This window comes from Henckelia pumila, chromosome 3 (assembly GCF_033568475.1).
Source record: "Henckelia pumila isolate YLH828 chromosome 3, ASM3356847v2, whole genome shotgun sequence".
Taxonomy (NCBI): domain Eukaryota; kingdom Viridiplantae; phylum Streptophyta; class Magnoliopsida; order Lamiales; family Gesneriaceae; genus Henckelia; species Henckelia pumila.
In genome coordinates this window covers 174990882-175010080 of record NC_133122.1, presented here as the reverse complement: position 1 = coordinate 175010080, position 19199 = coordinate 174990882, and the positions used below count along the sequence as shown (strand labels likewise).

At 34.7% G+C, this 19199-nt stretch overlaps 1 protein-coding gene across 1 annotated transcript; it reads right to left on the bottom strand.

The window, feature by feature from the left end:
• Positions 1-1623: 1623 nt before the first annotated feature.
• LOC140891006 (trans-resveratrol di-O-methyltransferase-like) lies at positions 1624-4008 on the bottom strand. Its single transcript, XM_073299211.1, has 2 exons — positions 3196-4008; positions 1624-2064 (listed from the first exon to the last, which is right to left on the bottom strand). Exons 1-2 carry the CDS (start codon positions 3973-3975, stop codon positions 1750-1752), a joined length of 1095 nt encoding a protein of 364 aa, XP_073155312.1. The 5' UTR covers positions 3976-4008; the 3' UTR covers positions 1624-1749.
• Between the last annotated feature and the right edge of the window lie 15191 nt (positions 4009-19199).

The following is a 19199-nucleotide window of genomic DNA, read 5'->3' as shown; positions in this document are numbered from 1 at the left end:
CTTACCATGACTCTATTGGCCAAGGATCTAATACGAGATCTGAAATTTGTGCCATTGTTAAGGGGCTCATATCTGCAAGCTTTATAATTTATTTCCGTTATGGCTCGAAGTTGATTTTATGGCAGCTTTAGCAATTATAAATGCGGATAACACTTGTTGGAAACTCAGTTCCACTCTAACAAAAATACAAGGGATTTTATTTTCGTCGGTGGTGAGGAAAACTCATGTCTATATAGAAGCTAATACAGCGGCTGATGAGTTAGCCAATATGGGTTTAGCTAAAGGCTCGGCGTTGTTGGGGCCAGAAGATATTCATGGACAGTTCAAGGGGATTTGCAGATTAGATTGTGTTGGCATGCCTTATATTCGTATCTCCTCTTAGTTTTAATTGCTTTTAAGTCTTTGTTTTCGTATTTTGTAATTTTTGTTTTATGTCTTGTAATTTTTTTGAGAGGTTTTGGCTTAGTCCCCTCTCATGTTATTTTTTTTATTTCTAATAAATGGGTAGGGGTCCGCCTAACCCCGCCATAACAGGCGGCTTTTTGAAAAAAAAAAAAAATAAGCTCCTTTATCATTAGATATAAGTTAACCTAACACGCGCAATTAAATCCCCAATTGTTTCAACAATTTTTTTTTAAAAAAAATAAGAATAATAAATTAAAAATATATATGAAATGATAAAACAAATCTTACGATTTGCCCCAAAATTTCCTTCTTTAATTTTCTTGTATGATTTCGAAGTTTCGATATTTTGATAATTAATTATGTTTTAAAAATTTATTTCATTTCATTCCTTCATATGTGGGTTCAGAATTCAGATATAGATAAAATTGTTGTATATTACTTCTTTTCTAAGGTCAACGTTTGTAACGAGCTCTGTTAGTGTTTGACCATGCCAAATGAAGTCGCCACTTCATGAATGTTTAAGGTGATGTTACAGTGTAATAATTATCTTTGTCGATTAAAAGTTAAAATGATCAAAACGTAATGTTAATTAAGATCATCACACGCTTTTAAAAATTTGAATTGTTCATTAAAAAAAAAAATCGAATTACGTTGTTTCCATAAAAAAAATTCATATATCATTTTATTGGATTATTATATGCTACACCTAGAGTACTTCTCCCCCAATGATGTGGTCAAATATCAACCATTGGATCATCAAAATATATGTCAATTTCCATAAAAATATGTGGGTCCCACATGATTTAATGATATTGAAATAGGGGGAGAAACACTCCCGGTGTAGCATAGACTAACCCCATTTTATTTGATTACACCATGTAACTAATTAGTTCAGCCAATGATGTTTTTATTTTTAATATTATTATTTTTGTTTATTGTAAAGATGAGACCTGAAAAATTAATTGAATTAATATGGGAAAATTACTTTTTTGGTCCTGTATTTTTGTCACTTTGCGATTTCAGTCTTTTATATTTTCAGTCCGCTATCTTTATTTTTTTGGCAATTTTAGTCCTTTTTCCGACGTGGCGCTGACGTGTACAATGTCACGTAGGTATTTTCAGATAAAAAAGACCGAGATTGCCAAAAATCGAAACATACAGGACTAAATTTCCAGTTTTCCCGAATTAATATTAAAGAAAACCATTGAGCTAAACAAATATACGAGAAAAAGTTTAATTTCATTGGAACACACGAAAGGATACAAATAAAAACACAACATTAATAGTTAACTTTAAAAAGAACACACCATCAGTAATTTTTCATCCAAACATAATATTATGAAATTATGGAAAAATCTCAATGAGAGATCTCACTCCTAAGCAAGGAGTAATCTTGTAGCTGGTGAAATCAGCAGCCAAAAAGAGTTCTCTCCATTGTTTTTCTGTTCTCTCTTTTCCAGTGAGTAAAGTCATCATCAACATGTCAAAAAATAACTGTGTTTCAATTGCCTCGTGCTCGTTTAACGACGTCTCATCCTCGGTCACGAGTACCATATCAGCTATTATCACTTTTCCTCCATTTTCTTTCTTTGGAATTGCTTCTTTGCATTTCATCAATATTTTTATGCACTCTTCGTCACTCCAATCATGCAATATCCACTGCATTATCATATCAATTAATAATTAGTTCGTAATTTACAATTTGAGGGTACGTAGTTTTGACTTTTGAAAATAAAAATGGTTACCTTGCATAATAATTTATTCAACGTAACAAGACATTTAATAAAGAAACCTTTTTTTTTTCCCTTCCAACAACTACTTATTAAACTTTGGACAATGGTTTGTGTGGTGACGGAGACATAAATATTTTCTGTCGCTACATCTATATTTTTTGATGTTACGTCAACAGTATAATGAAATATGACTAAAATTTCACAAATCTAAACATTTTATACTTTGTAGACCAAAATCCAAAATAAAAAATAGGGAAAATGACATATATCATTCATGTAAAATCCTGGGTTTCTTGATAACCCCATATGAAAGTTTTTGAGCTAGTAGCCTCTTGTGATTTCAGATCTGTAGCATACACACACCCTTTCTAACTAAAAAAATTATTAAACTGTCTTTAAATGATTTTTATGAACTTTTTTTATCACCTTTCATTGAAAATTTAAATTAAAACATTAACGCATTAACTTATATTTTCAATTAAGTTTATTTATACAATCACTTTAATTAATTTAAATATTAATTTTAAAAAAAATAATTAAAATTTTTACTTAATTTAATGTAATAATATAATTTAATATTAAAATATATTTCACGTATAACGAATATTTAGATAAAATAATTATATATCATTTTCATATATAGTAATTTAACTTAGAATTTGATTATTTTATTCAATCAAATATAGAATTATAAAACAATATTAATTTAATTATTTATTTACGTAGGGGTATTTTTTTCATTTTTACTGAAAAAAATGTGTATGTACAAATCTAAAATCACATGAGTTTATTAACTCAAAAAACTTTCATAGGAGCAATCTCGAGATTTCACATGAATTATATATGCAATTTTCCCAATAAAATAAGTTGGTTGTCACAAAAGTTATTTTCCATTTTTACAAGGATCGTAACTGTATAATGATCGATCTAATAAACGTATGAAAGTTTAGTAGGATTTATCAAAGTAAAAGATAAAATGGTTATATATATAGATAAATCATAAATATCGTTAATTATATGATCAATGATCTACTTAATGAAAAGGGTTGATCCATACCTTGAGGAAAACAGCATCTGCAAGAGGAACAGAATCAAACATGTTTCCACTGATAAATGTCAAGTTATCAGTCCCTTCCAAGTCAGCAACAACATGAGGAAGATCCAGCACAATACATTTCAATCCAGGGAACGCAGCACCAATAATCTTAGCCACCGTTCCGGTGCCTCCCCCGATGTCTACAATAGATTTTAAACCTTCAAACACATTCTTGCAATCTCTAGTAATCATGGTAGCCACAAAATGTGCATCACTAGCCATTCCTTCATTAAAGAAACGATTCATCCGTGGATCCCGCCCTGCAAGCTCCCAAAACGTCTTTCCATGAGCACTGTCGAATGGTGTGGGAGTGTCGTTTTGAAACCAATCTCCCACGTGATGCCATGGATCTATCAGAAGGGGGTCGAGCATGGCTAGTGCGAATGGTGCTATGCTCGAGGGATTTTCTTTTAATAGGAGACGAGAGGCCGGTGTTAGCCAATAACCCTCGTTTTGTTCGTCGTTGGTGATGGAGACCTTGACGAAGAACTTTGAAAAGATTAAAATGCGCATGAGACGTTCCACACCGCGGGATTTTTGTTTGTTGACGGGGAGTGCATGGATCAATTCTGAAAGGGTGATTGGTTGGCCATGTTTGTGGACGATATCAAACAAGCCAAGTTGAATTGCACATTTTAGAGACATGGAGTTTATGAAATTGAAAATTTGATTCCACACATGATCATGAGCGTTGAGGAGTTGCTCAGAAGAAGATTTCTCGTGATCAGTACTGGAGGCCATTTCTTGAGATTATAGAAGTAGAAATTTGATGAATAAATCAAGACTGCTATTAATTTATAGCATATATCCAAGCCAATGAAGATAATGTTCTTTATACCGGAAGAAGACAAGATAAGGTGATGCATGCATCTATAATCCATTTATCACTAAATGCTTTCGCATGCATGCACGGATTAACATATATACAATGGCCGATCCATAATTTTTAAATTATCCGGGTTAAAATTTTAAACTTTAGAATTGTTTAACATTTTGAATCGAACCACCCGAACTAATATCAAATTAATCCAAAAATTTTCAAAATTAATATATATAAAATTTTAAAATTTTTTCGGACCACCTGGGCTAAAGCCCGGGTAGCAATACACTTGGGTCAACCATTATATAATCATACCTAAAATATAATTCCCATATATCTTTAATTAATTCAATTTCCTTCGCACAAACTATACATTTCTTGTTTATCTCATCATAGCAATCAAACAGTAATTTGAACCTATAGCTAGAATACTGTTTTATTTTTATTTTTTGCAATTAGAGTGTGTGGGTAGGTCTACAATATCTCATACTTCAAAACCAAGTCTAACATGCATGCTATAAGAGCTTTCAAACGAAGCTAGCTCTAAGTATAAACATTAATTCGTCGCGATGTTGGAAAACATGATCAAATTGATGAAATTGATTCTGATGTTGGAACAAAATTAAATTGATGAAATCGATAGATAAGATCTAGAGTACTGTTATAAACTTCAACCATTCGTGTAAAACGTTGTAATTGTTTATTTAATTTAATTTTTTTTTTTTTGCATGAGTGTGATGGGTAGGTGATCGATCTACATCTCATACATCAAGACCAAGTCTAACATGCATGTTATAAGAGCTTTCAAACGAAGCTAGCTCTTATAACATTCGTCGCGATGTTGGAAAACAAGATCAAATTGATGAAATTGATTTTGATGTTGGAACAAAATGATCGAATTGATGAATCGATAGATCAGATCTAGAGTACTATTATAAATTTCAACCATTCGAACAACGTTGTAATTGTATTTAAATATTATTATTTAATTTAAGAAAAATTGCATTTTTGTTATTAGTTTATATATGTTTGCTTATTTACAATTTTAATTTCCATTTATATCAAATTCGTTGTTGTTGTTCTTATTATTAATATTATAATAATAATAATTATAACAACGAATTTGATATTATTATTATTATTATTGTTGTTGTTGTTTTTGTTGTATTGCAATTTTAGTTTTTTTTATCAAGTGTGTTGATGTGGCAAAACACAAATCAGCTCAGCGTCGGTGTCATATTCATATACATTACGTTGCGAAAATGACAGAGATTATATATTGGAGTACAATAATTTTCTCTCTTGATAGAGTCATTGAACCATGATGTTTGGGCTGCTGTGTGGTTAAAATATTTGAATTGCATCATTACCATTAACTATAGCTTTGGTAAAGCGGCAAACGCTCGGATCAACAATTGATATTAGAGTCAATGTCATGTTTTCGATTCTCATTGATTGCAAGGAATGCAATTTACAATTATTAAGAGAGAGATTGTCACTGGTACAGCGATCGAACCATCGCTTGGGCTTTTGCGCGGTTTAAAAAATTTGAGTTCACTATTCCTACTAGCTAGTTATAGCTTTTGATAAATTGACAAGTGCTCGGTCCTACAGAGATGACGGACTAAGACTTAAATTTAAAAAGATAAATTATCAAAATCACAAAAAAATAAATGAAACAAAAATAAAAATATAGTTTAATCGTATTTAATATATATCAAAATATAACTAGAATTTTTGTCAAAAAAAAAACTAGAACTAAAAATAAGTTCGCGCGGTTGCTAATTTATTTTTAAAATATTATTTTTGTTTATTTTCAACATCGATCACAAAAATCAATTGTATATAAAATCGTGATGTCAAACAAAAACATTATGTCTATATATATAAGTAATAATAAAAAAAAAGAGTTTACATGCATGCATATAAACACAATATTATGTCCCCGTTTGGTTTCAAAAGTCAGGCTAATCAGTTAACAAGGTGTTTGGTTGACCAAAAAAGTACTTAATAAGCACTTTTTAAAGTCAAAATTAGAGCTTTTTCAAAAGGCAAAAATTGTAGTTTTTAAAAGCACTTATTTTAAAAAATCTCTACAAAATCCAAACGGGCTCATATATATATATATATATATATATATATATATATATAAAGCAACATTAATTATTTTTCATTCCCACATAATATTCTAATTAAATTATGAAAAATCTCAATTAGAGATCTCAAAGAAGAATTGAGTTTGAGTTGTCTCGTGCTGTTTAATTTCATCATCATCCATAACGACCATATCTATTATTATCGCTTTTCCTCCATTTTCTTTTTTGGGATTACTTCTTTGCATTGCATCAATATTTTAATGCACTCTTCATCACTCCAACTGTCCAACCACATGCGATATCCACTGCATCCCCATGCCCATTATATAAGACCGTTAATGCCTATGGGCCATATCATTGAATTGCTAAACTCATGATTAGGGGTGTTTATCGGTCGGTTCGGTTCGGTTTTCGGTTTTTTATTTCGATTTTTCCGGTTTTCGATTTTAGAAATATATAATCTGATATTCGAACCGTTTTCCTTCGGTTCGGTTTGGTTTTTTACTAAATCGGTTCGGTTATTTCGTTCGGTTATTTCGGTTTTGATATAATTATTTTAATTAATATTAAAAATATGTTTTAAAAATATAATATGTTATCTTTTAAATGATTTTTTTGTAAAATATTTAAATTCAAAGTTTAAATGAATTAAAAAACAACAATCAACTAAAAATTATTAAAAATGATTTTTTATTCACTAGGTATCATCTCATAAAATATATAATATAAACAATTATATAAATAAAATTATTAATTTAATAAAATTTCGGTTTTTTCGGTCGGTTCGATTTTGAGATATATAATCCGAAACCGAACCATATAAATTTCGGTTTTAACATTTATATCCAAATTTCAAATTTAGGTTTTCGGTTCGGTTCGGTGTTTGGTTTTTTCGGTTTGGATTTTCGATTTTTTCGATTTTATCCGAAGTTTGAACACCCCTACTCATGACCTTTTTGTGATTTTGCACTGTTGTATCTTGAAAATTGAGTAATAGTCTCCATCTTTCATTTTTTAAAAAAATTTTGGCAATTTATTTTCAATTCTAGTTCTTTTTCTATTGGAATTTTTACGTGATGTGTTCACCAAATGAGTGTGATCACATTAGAGTTGACAATTTTTTTCACGGGTACGAAGACCCGCGGGAAAGACCCGAAACGAGTGGGTATGAGAGAGCTTTTTTGGGTATGAGTTTGGATTTGGAGATTTAAAAATCCCCGAAGCATATTGGTGATGGGTATGAGGATGTAATCTTCATCCTCGAATCTGCCCCGATGATGATAATAATAATAATAATAATAATAATAATAATAATAATAATAATAATAATAATAATAATAAAGTATAAATATTTTTATTTATCAAAATTTATTAAATCTTTGAATAATATATAAATTATTTTAAATATTAAAATTAAAAATAATAGAATTTATTAGTTTGTACTATTTTAAAAGAACAATTTTCATTAACTTAAAAAATAATTGTGATTGATAAGGATATTTTTAATTCAAGATATATGTTAAATTTTCATTTTACAATCAAAATTTTTTACACAAATTTTTTTAATGTATTTTACTATAAAATTGACTAATAATGTAGCGACCCAACCCGGATCCACTACCTAATCAGAGTTTAGAGCATAATCAAGCATGCAATTAAAATCACGCCGCGGAAAACGTAAATAAATACTGACAACAGAATACAACCGGGTAAACAAATTTGATTATACAACACAATCAAATAAGCTTAAACATAAAACCTACAGCTAATCATGTTGTCTTCACTGGTCGCTGGCTTTTCCAAACTCCTGGCGCTCAATCCTACACCTACACCTGCCCCGTCGAATGGGGTGTCCAGATACACAGAAAATACTGGACGTGAGCGACTACGCTCAATACGAAAGTACGAGATAAACATACAAATATGATGCATGCAAATGAATATGACCGGGTATCCATATATGGGATAACTGTATACAAACTGCTTAGATAGGCGCCTAGGATATGAGTAGCAAAACTTGAGGAATCAAACCCCTGGTTGCTTCCCTTATTCCTACCGGACGTGGACCGTGTCCCCCAGATGCTAATGTCGCCTAACCCGTCGGTCGCGGGGCGCTAGACATGAACCGTCCAAACAGGGCTGAGCGGTCCTCCATGGCTCATCTCAAAAGATGTACATGCACAATATGATATGCACATGCCTCATAATAATCCATGCAATATAAGGCACATAAATACAACACATAAGCATGCATACCCGCTGGAAATCTCAGTCAATACTTATGTAGTACCTTACTAAAGGCAGTCCTAACAGTCCCACTCTAGGTTCCAGCCTATCATCATCTCTACAATACAAAATACTCATGCATCATTATTTAAGCTCTAAAAGCCTTAACAAAGTTATTGCATACTCCCAAATAATTTAAGGAGACCATAGCTATACATGCATCTGTCGTCAGCGCGCTGATGATGGTTATCCTATTGCTTAGGGTACACCTCTGCTGCAACTCTGCAACTACAAGCACAGCTCCGCTACTATGTCAGACAATGTCTGACTATACTAATATATATATATATATATATATATATATATTCTACTATAGCTCAAAAATAAGAGTACCTAAAGCCCTAAAAGCAACATTAATTATTTTTCATTCCCACATAATATTGTAATTAAATTATGAAAAATCTCAATTAGAGATCTCAAAGAAGAATTGAGTTTGAGTAGTCTTGTGCTATTTAATTTCATCATCATCCACAACGACCATATCTATTATTATCACTTTTCCTCCATTTTCGTTTTTGGGATTGCTTCTTTGTATTTCATCAATTTTTTAAGGGAAAATTGTTTTTTTGGTCCTGTAAGTATGTCACTTTGCGATTTCGGTTCTTTATATTTCCAGATTTCAGTTTAAGTCCGTTATCTTTAATTTTTTTTGGAAATTTTAGTTCTTTTTGATGTGGCACCAATGTAGTGCTGATGTGGAGCTGACGTGTATAGTGCCACGTAAGCATTTTCGAATAAAAATGACTGAAATTGCCAAAAATCGAAACATACATGACTAAAACTGAAATATGAAAACATAGAGGACCGAAATCGCAAAGTGACAAACATACATGACCAAAATTGCAATTTTCCCATATTTTAATGCACTCTTCATCACTCCAACGGTTCAACCATATGGGTCATATCATTGAATTGCTAAACTCATTACCTTTTTGTGATTTTGAACTGCTGTGTCTTCAAAATTCATGAGTAAATAGTTCTCCATCTTTCATTTTTTTTTAAAAATTTTGGTAATTTGTTTGCAATTCTAGTTCTTTTTCTATTGGAGTTTTTACGTGATGTGTTCACCACATAAGTGAGCAGCTCCCAAAACGCCTTTCCACGAGCATTGGCGAATGCCGTGGGAGTGTCATTTCGAAACCACTGATCTCCGAGATGATGCCATAGATCTATTAGAAGCGGGTCCAGTGTGGCTAGTGCAAATGGTGCTATGCTCAAGGGATTGTCTTTTAACAAGATACAAAAGGCCGGTGTTAGCCAATAACCCTCGTTTTGTATGTGGTTGGAGATGGAGACCTTGACGAAGAACTTTGAATGGATTAAAATGCGCAAGAGACGTTCTACACCTTGGGATTTTTGTTTGTTGATGGGGAGTGCTTGGATCAATTCTGAATGAGTGATTTGGTTTTCCATGTTAATTTGTGGAGGAAATCAAACAAGCCAAGTTGAATTGCACATTTTAGAGACATGGAGTTTATGAAATGGAAATTTTGATTCCACACATGACCATGAGCAATAAGGAGTTGCACAGAGAAGATTTCTCATCAGCCATTTCTTGATAATCAAAGTAGAAAGTTGATGATGGTACCGCCTATCTAAGATTGTTATTATTTATAGAATCCAAGGCTCCAAGCCAAAGAAGATAGTGCTGCAACTATATTTAAATATTATTATTGTTACGCCTTAAACACATACAAATCTCGTGTAATAAGATTAATATTTTTAATGCATTAACAATTCTCATAATTAAATTGTTTTGATGATTACAAAATTCGGTTAATCGTTACTAACAGTTTAAAGTGAGAAATTTGCAGATAATAATATTTTTGAGTATAGACAATATTGGAAGCAAGAACCGATAATCAAAAATTGGGAATAAAAATTCAAAAGTTCGAATCTGTCCAGGTTCGGACGACCCGAAGACAAATTCGGATGCTCCGAAGTATTTCCAGAATTTAATAAAGATCGGAGGAAAGTTCGGAGACTTTGAAGAACTACTTCGGACAATCCGAAGTGAGTTCGGACGACTCGAAGATTTTCCAGGAATTAAATAAAGATCGGAGGCACTCTCGGAGGCCACGAAATGACTACTTCGGATGATCCGAAGTGAGTTCGGACGACCCAAAGATTTTTCAGGAATTAAATAAAGATCGAAAGCACTCTTGGAGGCCACGAAATTACTACTTCGGACGACCCGAAGACAGGTTCGGACGACCCGAACTCCTTTACGGTCATGAAGATTTTGTCGGAAGAAAATTTGCCGGAATGAATTTAATGTCGCCGTTCGGACGACCCGAAGATGACTTCGGACCACCCGAACAGTTCACCAGCCGTAAGAATTTGAATTTCAATCGACAAGGTTCGGACGACCCGAAGGCCCGTTCGCACGACCCAAACCCGTTTGGATTGGCACCTATAAATACATGCCATTTGAAACCTTCTCAACTCACCAATTCACTCTCAACTCTCTTTGCAAGCAAGTTCCTCTCCTACAAGAGTTAAAAAAAATATTTGTGAGATATATATTCAAAATCGAGGGTTGTTTGTATAAGTTCATTCGTGAGTTGGTTGCTCGGTTATTGTAAACACTTGTGTGTGAAGCCAAGTGTATTTACGAGTGTTGTGGCTATCCTTGGAGCCCTTAAGGCCAAGTGTTGAGTTGTATCGGCGCGGTGATCGTGTCAAGTTGTAAGGCTATCCTTGGAGCCATCAAAGCCAAGTCGTTCGAAGTGCTAGTGGATCCTTGGTTAATCGATCTTAACCAAGAAGGAGAGACGTAGAAGATTTATCGTCGAACTTCCATAAACATCTCTTATCCCTTTTACTGCTTTATTTACATTACGCATTTATTTACCGCACTTATTATTAATTGCTTTAAGTCTTCCGCTTGCGTATTTGCATAATCGCTTTAAATTGCTAAAGTTGCCAATAGAACCTAAATTTCCCCCCCCCCCCATTAGGTTCTAACAAGTGGTATCAAAGCCACCTTTTTCAAAATATTTTTAAAAAGGTTCTTATGGCAAATCTAACGAGCGACTATGCTCAAGGGCAATCAACAAATCGTCCTCCTCTTTTCAATGGCATAAACTACGGATATTGGAAAAACTGAATGTCCCTATATATCCAATCCGTAGACTATGACCTTTGGAAGGTTACTGTGAAAGGTCCCTACATACCTACTAAAGAGGTTGAGGGTGTCAAAATTCCTAAGGAAATGGACGACTTTTCTAAGGAGGATATAAAACTTATATCTCAAAATGCTAAAGCCATGAATATTCTTCATTGTTCCTTAGATATGAATGAGTACAACCAGATTTCAATGTGCTCATCCGCTAAAGAGATATGGAACAAGTTGGAGATATTCCATGAAGGGACTAATCAAGTCAAAGAAACGAAGATCGATCTACTCCAACTCAAATACGAAATATTCGAGATGGAATCAAATGAAGATGTAGATACTATGTTCCAAAGGCTTACTCAAATTATCAATGAGCTATCCCAACTCGAGGAACAATATCCAACCAAAAAATTGTGGAGGAGAGCTCTATGCGCCTTACCTAAGGAGTGGGATGCCAAGAGGACGGCTATCATAGAATCCAAAAAAAGCGACACCGCTTCCTATGACCTTGATCAACTTCATGGGACTCTAAAAACCCATGAGTTGGAACTGTCAACAAGGAAGAAAATAAAGAAAGAAGATATCAAGGCAAAGGAGATTTCTCTATCTAGCCAATCCAAAGAAGATGAAGATGATGATACGACACTCTTTGCAAGAAAATTCAAAAGATTTATGCGAGGAAACAACTTCAAAAAGAAGACAGACAAAGAAGTTACCTGCTACAACTGTCAACAACAAGGCCACTATGCAAATGAGTGTCCTCTCAAGAAGAAAGTTGACAAAGGAAAGAAGAAAACACTCATAGCCACTTGGAGTGATAGCGACGATGACGAGGAGGAAGCAAACATCTGCCTCATGGCTAAAAGTGATGACATCGTCTCCGACGACGATGACGAGGTACCTTCCTATGACGAACTACTACATGCATATAAAAACATGTTTGATATGGCTAAATCTCTTAGAAAAGAAAATAGAAAGCTCAAACATGAATTAGAGACTAAGGAGCATGAAAACCTAAGATTAAAGGATGACATAACTCACTTAGAAAAATCTTTTGATAAGTTCAATGTTAGTAGTAATAATTTGAATAATTTACTTAGATGCAGAAATATAGTTTTGATAAGGGTGGACTAGGGTATGGTAAGAAATCAATTGACTTTACTAGCCTAATTGCTAAGGCAAAAATGAGATTACCCCCTACATGTTCTTATTGTTGTAAAATAGGTCATATTAGACATAAATGTAGATCTTTAAAATTTCAATATGATCAAAAGAGATATATGAAATGGAGGCCTAAGAGTACTTAACAACTCATTAGTCGGCATTATGAGATCATGATCCAAGGGAGTTCATCATAGACCGGTTTAAACTGCCTTGACTTGCGACTGGTCTTCCTGATGAACGCTGCTCTGTCCAAGGAAATAGGTTTTTAAAGAGGCCATAGCCCTACCTACTACTGGGAGCACTCTTGGAAAGTGGCAATGATGTCGCTATGAGAGATTGAACTCTTAGAAATCTATTTTGTATTTCTCTTTTCTAACTCTGTGGACCCAAAAGAACTAAAGGGTACCAAAATAAATTTTTGCAGGGAAATAGGAAAGTTGTTCTTCCAAGCATATGGTATCTAGACAGTGGATGTTCTAGACATATGACCAGGAACAAAGAGCTACTCCAATCCATCAAACCAAAGGAAAAAGGAACTGTCACATTTGGAGACAACAGCAAAGGAGTTATCGAAGGAATCGACTCAATAGGTATTTCTAAATCCTGCTTGATTGATGATGTACTCCTAGTGAAAGGGATTAAAAATAATCTACTAAGCATAAGTCAATTGTGCGATAGAGGTTATGAAGTCAAATTCACTCCCCAACACTGCACTATATCACTCACATCTGACAAATCCATAAATTTCAAAGGATATAGAAGTGAAAATGTATACAAGGTTTCTTTAAATAATTTATATTTATCAAATATTAAAAGCCTTGTATCCTTGAATTTTGATGACAACATTCTTTGGCATAGACGACTAGGTCATGTTGGTCCTAGTACCATAGAAAAACTTTTTAAACTTGATTTAGTTGTTGGTATGCCAAAACTCAATTTAAAATTAGATTCTATTTGTGATTCGTGTCAACTTGCCAAACACACAAGGGAATCTTTTAAAAACAAAAATTTTGTATCAACTTCTATGCCTCTTGAGCTTCTTCATTTAGACCTATGTGGTCCCTCGAGGAACGCTAGCTTAGGAGGGAAGCTTTATGAATTTGTCATTGTGGATGATTTTTTACGTTACACGTGGACATTGTTTTTAGCCCACAAAAATGATGCCTTTGATTATTTTAAAACTTTTGTCAAACGAGTTGAGAATGAGAAAAATCTTTCTATAAAACAGATCCGTAGTGACCACGGAACTGAATTTCAAAATGAGATTTTTTCAAACTTTTGTGAAGAGAAAGACATCGGTCACAAATTTTCTTGTCCTAGGACTCCTCAACAAAACGGGGTCGTTGAGAGGAAAAATAGAACACTTGTGGAGATTGCAAGGACCATGATATGTGAGCATTCTCTACCAAAATATTTTTGGGCTGAAGCAATGAACACTGCTTGTTACATTATCAATCGTGTATCAATAAGGCCAATTCTCAAGAAAACTCCATATGAATTATGGAGAGAGAGAAAGCCTAACATTTCATACTTTCGAGCTTTCAGTTCCAAATGCTATATTCATAATAATGGTAAGGACAACCTTGGCAAATTTGATGCCAAATCCGACAAAGGTATTTTTCTTGGATATTCTACTACAAGTAAGGCTTTTAGAGTATTTAATAAATGCACTTTACTTGTTGAAGAATCAATGCATGTAATATTTGATGAATCTATGTCTATAGTTCCTCGTAATACTAACGATGATGTAGAATTTCTCGAAGAAGAGATGGCTTCATCAAGCTTAAATGAAATAGATGTTTCTGTTGAGGAAACACCACTTCCGAAGGATTGGACGCTTCACAAAGATCATCCTATAGATCTTATCATTGGAAGTCCTTCGAAGGGAGTAACCACTCGCTCTTCACTTAATAATATCTACAATCATCTTGCTTTTGTTTCACATATTGAACCTAAGTGCATTGATGATGCTTTATTAGATGATTCATGGATTATTGCTATGCAAGAGGAATTGAATGAATTCAAGCGTAATGATGTTTGGTATCTTGTTCCTAGGCCGCATGATAGATCTATTATTGGTACTAAATGGGTCTTTAGGAATAAACTTGATGAGCATGGCACTATTACTAGAAATAAAGCTAGGCTTGTAGCGAAAGGTTATAGTCAAGAAGAAGGCATTGATTATGATGAGACATATGCGCCTGTTGCTAGACTAGAATCCATTCGCATGATACTTGCTTTTGCTTGCTCTAGAAATTTTAAGTTATTTCAAATGGATGTTAAGAGTGCTTTCCTGAATGGTGAATTGAAAGAAGAAGTTTATATTGAACAACCTAATGGCTTTGTTGATGCTTTACTGCCTGATCATACATATAGATTAAACAAAGCTTTGTATGGATTAAAACAAGCTCTTAGAGCTTGGTATGATAAACTGTCTACTTTCTTACTTTCAAATGGTTTTTCAAGAGGAAAGATCGACATTACTTTATTCACCAAGAATGTCAAAAATGATCTTTTGATTGTGCAAATTTATGTTGATGATATAATATTTGGTTCTACTGACGAAACTCTCTGTCAAGATTTCTCCAAGCTTATGCAGGAAAACTTTGAGATGATCATGATGGGGGAACTTAACTATTTCCTCGGATTGCAAATCAAACAGTGCAAGGATGGGTTCTTTGTGAATCAAAGCAAATACATCAAGACGATTCTAAAGAAGTTTGGGATGGAGAACACAAAATCATCATCCACACCGATGAGCACAACAATCAGACTCGACGAGGATGAAAATGGTAAAACTGTAGATTAATGTTCATTTCGTAGTATAATTGGCTCCTTACTTTATGCTACTGCTAGTAGACCGGACATTATGTTTAGTGTTTGCTTGTGTGCACGATTTCAATCATGTTTAAAGGAATCACATTTGTTTGCCTTAAAACGCATTTTCAAATATCTTTCAAATACTCCAAATCTCGGCTTGTGGTATTCGAAAAATTCTTTCTTTGATTTAAAAGCATATTGTAATGCCGACTTTGGTGGATATAAGGTGGACAGAAAAAGCACTAGTGAAACTTGTTTCTTTTTAGGAAATTGTTTAGTATCTTGGTTTTCCAAAAATCAAAACTGTGTTGCGTTGTCAACGACCGAAGCCGAATATATGGCTGCCGGTAGTTGTTGTGCGCAAATTCTTTGGATGAAGCATCAATTGCTCGACTATGGCGTCTCTTTTTCAAAAATCCCTATTTTTTTGCGACAACACTAGCGCCATTTGTCTTACAAAGAATCCAATTCAACATTCGCGCACCAAACATATTGACATTTGTCATCATTTTATTCGTGACCACATCGAACGAAATAAAGTTGAACTTCAATATGTTGACACGTCAAATCAAATTGCCGATATTTTTACAAAACCACTAGATGAAAATAATTTTATTCGTTTGCGTGGTGAACTTGGCATGATTGAGTTGTAAACACTTACGAACCAAAATAAATTTAATGTCATATTAAGGGGGAGCTTAATATTAAAATCGAGCAAATTAATTTTGGATAATATAAATCAATTATATTTATTCAAAATTAAAAAGCTCACATTTTATGTGAATTATTTGATTTAATACTTAAAATTGCAAAATTTAATTTAAGGGTCATTTTTTGAATTTTTGAAACTTCGGCTGGTTCGAACCACCCGAACCATAGTTCGGATCGTCCGAACTGCCTCGCGCCCATTCAATTCAAGACTTTCAAAATTCCCTCCTGATTAGCCAGTTCGGGCCCTCCGAACCAAGCTTTGGATCGTCCGAACTATGAGCGGTAGAACTTTGAATTTTGACCGCCTCAGCTTCGAGTCCTCCGAAAAACTTCGGACGTCACGAACTTAAAAATGTACTGTTCGGACCATCCGAATGTACTTCGGGTCCTCCGAAATTGAATTACAGACTGTCAATTTTATCTCCTCGGTAATCAGGTTCGGACCGTCCGAACCCAGTTCGGATCGTCCGAACCCTCTGCTATATATACCCCCTCGGGCCATCCGATTTCTTCACCCCTAAAAACTTTCTTTTCTCCTCTCTCATCCGAAATCTAGCCTAAAAAATGCCTATCAAATGCCGTCGTGATCAAGCTAGCTCTAGCCGCCCAATCCCTATCCATGATCCAAATTTACCGGCTATTTCTCGTCCTATCCCTGAGGATTATCCCACTCGACCGATTTTACCCGGTCGTATTCTCGATGTCACCTATCTTGCGACATCACATCTGCTTTTATTGCCTCTCATTGCTGCCCAGCATTGGGAATCCTTTTTCCAGCCTTCCATTCCGGATGCCATCTTTCCAGAGTTACTTTACGAGTTCTACGCCAACCTGGAACTCGAACTTGGCGAGGAGCTTCATATCGCCACGATTGTCCAGGGTCGGCATGTTCGCTTTTCTGTCTCCAACTTTGCCGAGTGGTTTGACCTTCCTTTTCTGGGACCCAACAACTATTTCGGTCAGGGATGGCCCACTGATGATTCTACTTTTGATCGAGATGAGGTTCTTTCTACCATTCTTGGTCGTCCAGCCACTGTTGCCGACGATCGTCTTTCTTTGAAACAACTCCGTCCCGACTACCAAATCATTCAGAAATTGATCACTACTTCCATCATTCCGAGCAGTGGAGACTCATCCACCTGCAAATATCTTGATCTTTATGTTCTCTACCATATTGTCTCTTCCCGTTCTTTCAACCTTCCTCGATTCATTATGCAGGCTATGCATAATGCGGCTAAAGCCACAAAAAAAATTTCTCTACCTTTTGCTCGTGTCATCAACCGCATTTTGACTCATTTTGACATCTCTTTTGATGACCCAAATTCTCTTCCCATCTCTGATTTCCACACTTTTAACCATTCTTCGATTACCAAGATGGAACTATCTTGGAATCCTGTCCTTTCTTGTTGGGTTAATGACCCAACTCGTGCTTTTAAAAAATATCTTCCGGACAAACATTTTTCACTCCCTTATTCGAGTCTTTTACCCACTTCTCAAGCTTAGGGTTTTCCCAATGGGCCGCCTGCCGAAGAAGGAGGACCTTCTTCTTCTGGTTTTCATACTTTTCCAAGAAATCTTGGCGAGCTTCCATTTGAGCTACCCGAAGTTCCTGCGACCCCCGCTCCTCAGACTGATCGTCTTTTCGAGACTCTTCAGCGCATTGAAGGGAATCTAGCCAGCCACTTTGCATCTTCTACTGCCTCTATGGATGCATTGACTATGAGAGTTGCCTCGCTGGAGACTCGCTTCGATGACTTTTTCTCTCGCTATCCTCCGCCGCAGCACGATGATGACTCTTAGATTTTATTTTTGCATTTTAATATGTACTTGTTTATGCTTTTAATGTAAAAATTTATAAATTAGTTTAATGAAATTATTGTGTAATTTAATTTTCTCGTCTTTTAATTGTTTTTTGATTATCGCAAAAAGGGGGGAGAATTAATTTGGTTAAATAATTATTCATTAAATTGAGGGGGAGTTTTAATTATTATAGCTTAAACAATATTTGAGTAAATTTGTTTAATTATATTATTGTCTTATTTTATTTCTCCTATTTAACCAAGTTTTGTGATCATCAAAAAGGGGGAGATTGTTACGCCTTAAACGCATACAAATCTCGTGTAATAAGATTAATGTTTTTAATGCATTAACAATTCTCATAATTAAATTGTTTTGATGATTACAAAATTCGATTAATCGTTACTAACAGTTTAAAGTGAGAAATTTGCAGGTAATAATATTTTTGAGTATAGACAATATTGGAAGCAAGAACCGATAATCAAAAATTGGGAATAAAAATTCAAAAGTTCGAATCTGTCTAGGTTCGGACGACCCGAAGACAACTTCGGATGCTCCGAAGTATTTCCAGAATTAAATAAAGATCGGAGGACAAGTTCGGAGACTTCGAAGAACTACTTCGGACAATCCGAAGTGAGTTCGGACGACCCAAAGATTTTCCAGGAATTAAATAAAGATCGGAGGCACTCTCGGAGGCCACGAAATGACTACTTCGGACGATCCGAAGTGAGTTCGGACGACCCGAAGATTTTTCAGGAATTAAATAAAGATCGAAAGCACTCTCGGAGGCCACAAAATGACTACTTCGGACGACCCGAAGACAGGTTCGAACGACCCGAACTCCTTTACGGCCATGAAGATTTTGTCGGAAGAAAATTTGCCGGAATGAATTTAATGCCGCCGTTCGGACGAACCGAAGATGATTTCGGACCACCCGAACAGTTCACCAGCCGTAAGAATTTGAATTTCAATCAGACAAGGTTCGAACGACCCGAAGGCCCGTTCGGACGACCCGAATCCCCTTCTCAACTCACCAATTCACTCTCAACTCTCTTTGCAAGCAAGTTCCTCTCCTACAAGAGTTAAAAGAAATATTTATGAGATATATATTCAAAATCGAGGGTTGTTTGTATAAGTTCATTCGTGAGTTGGT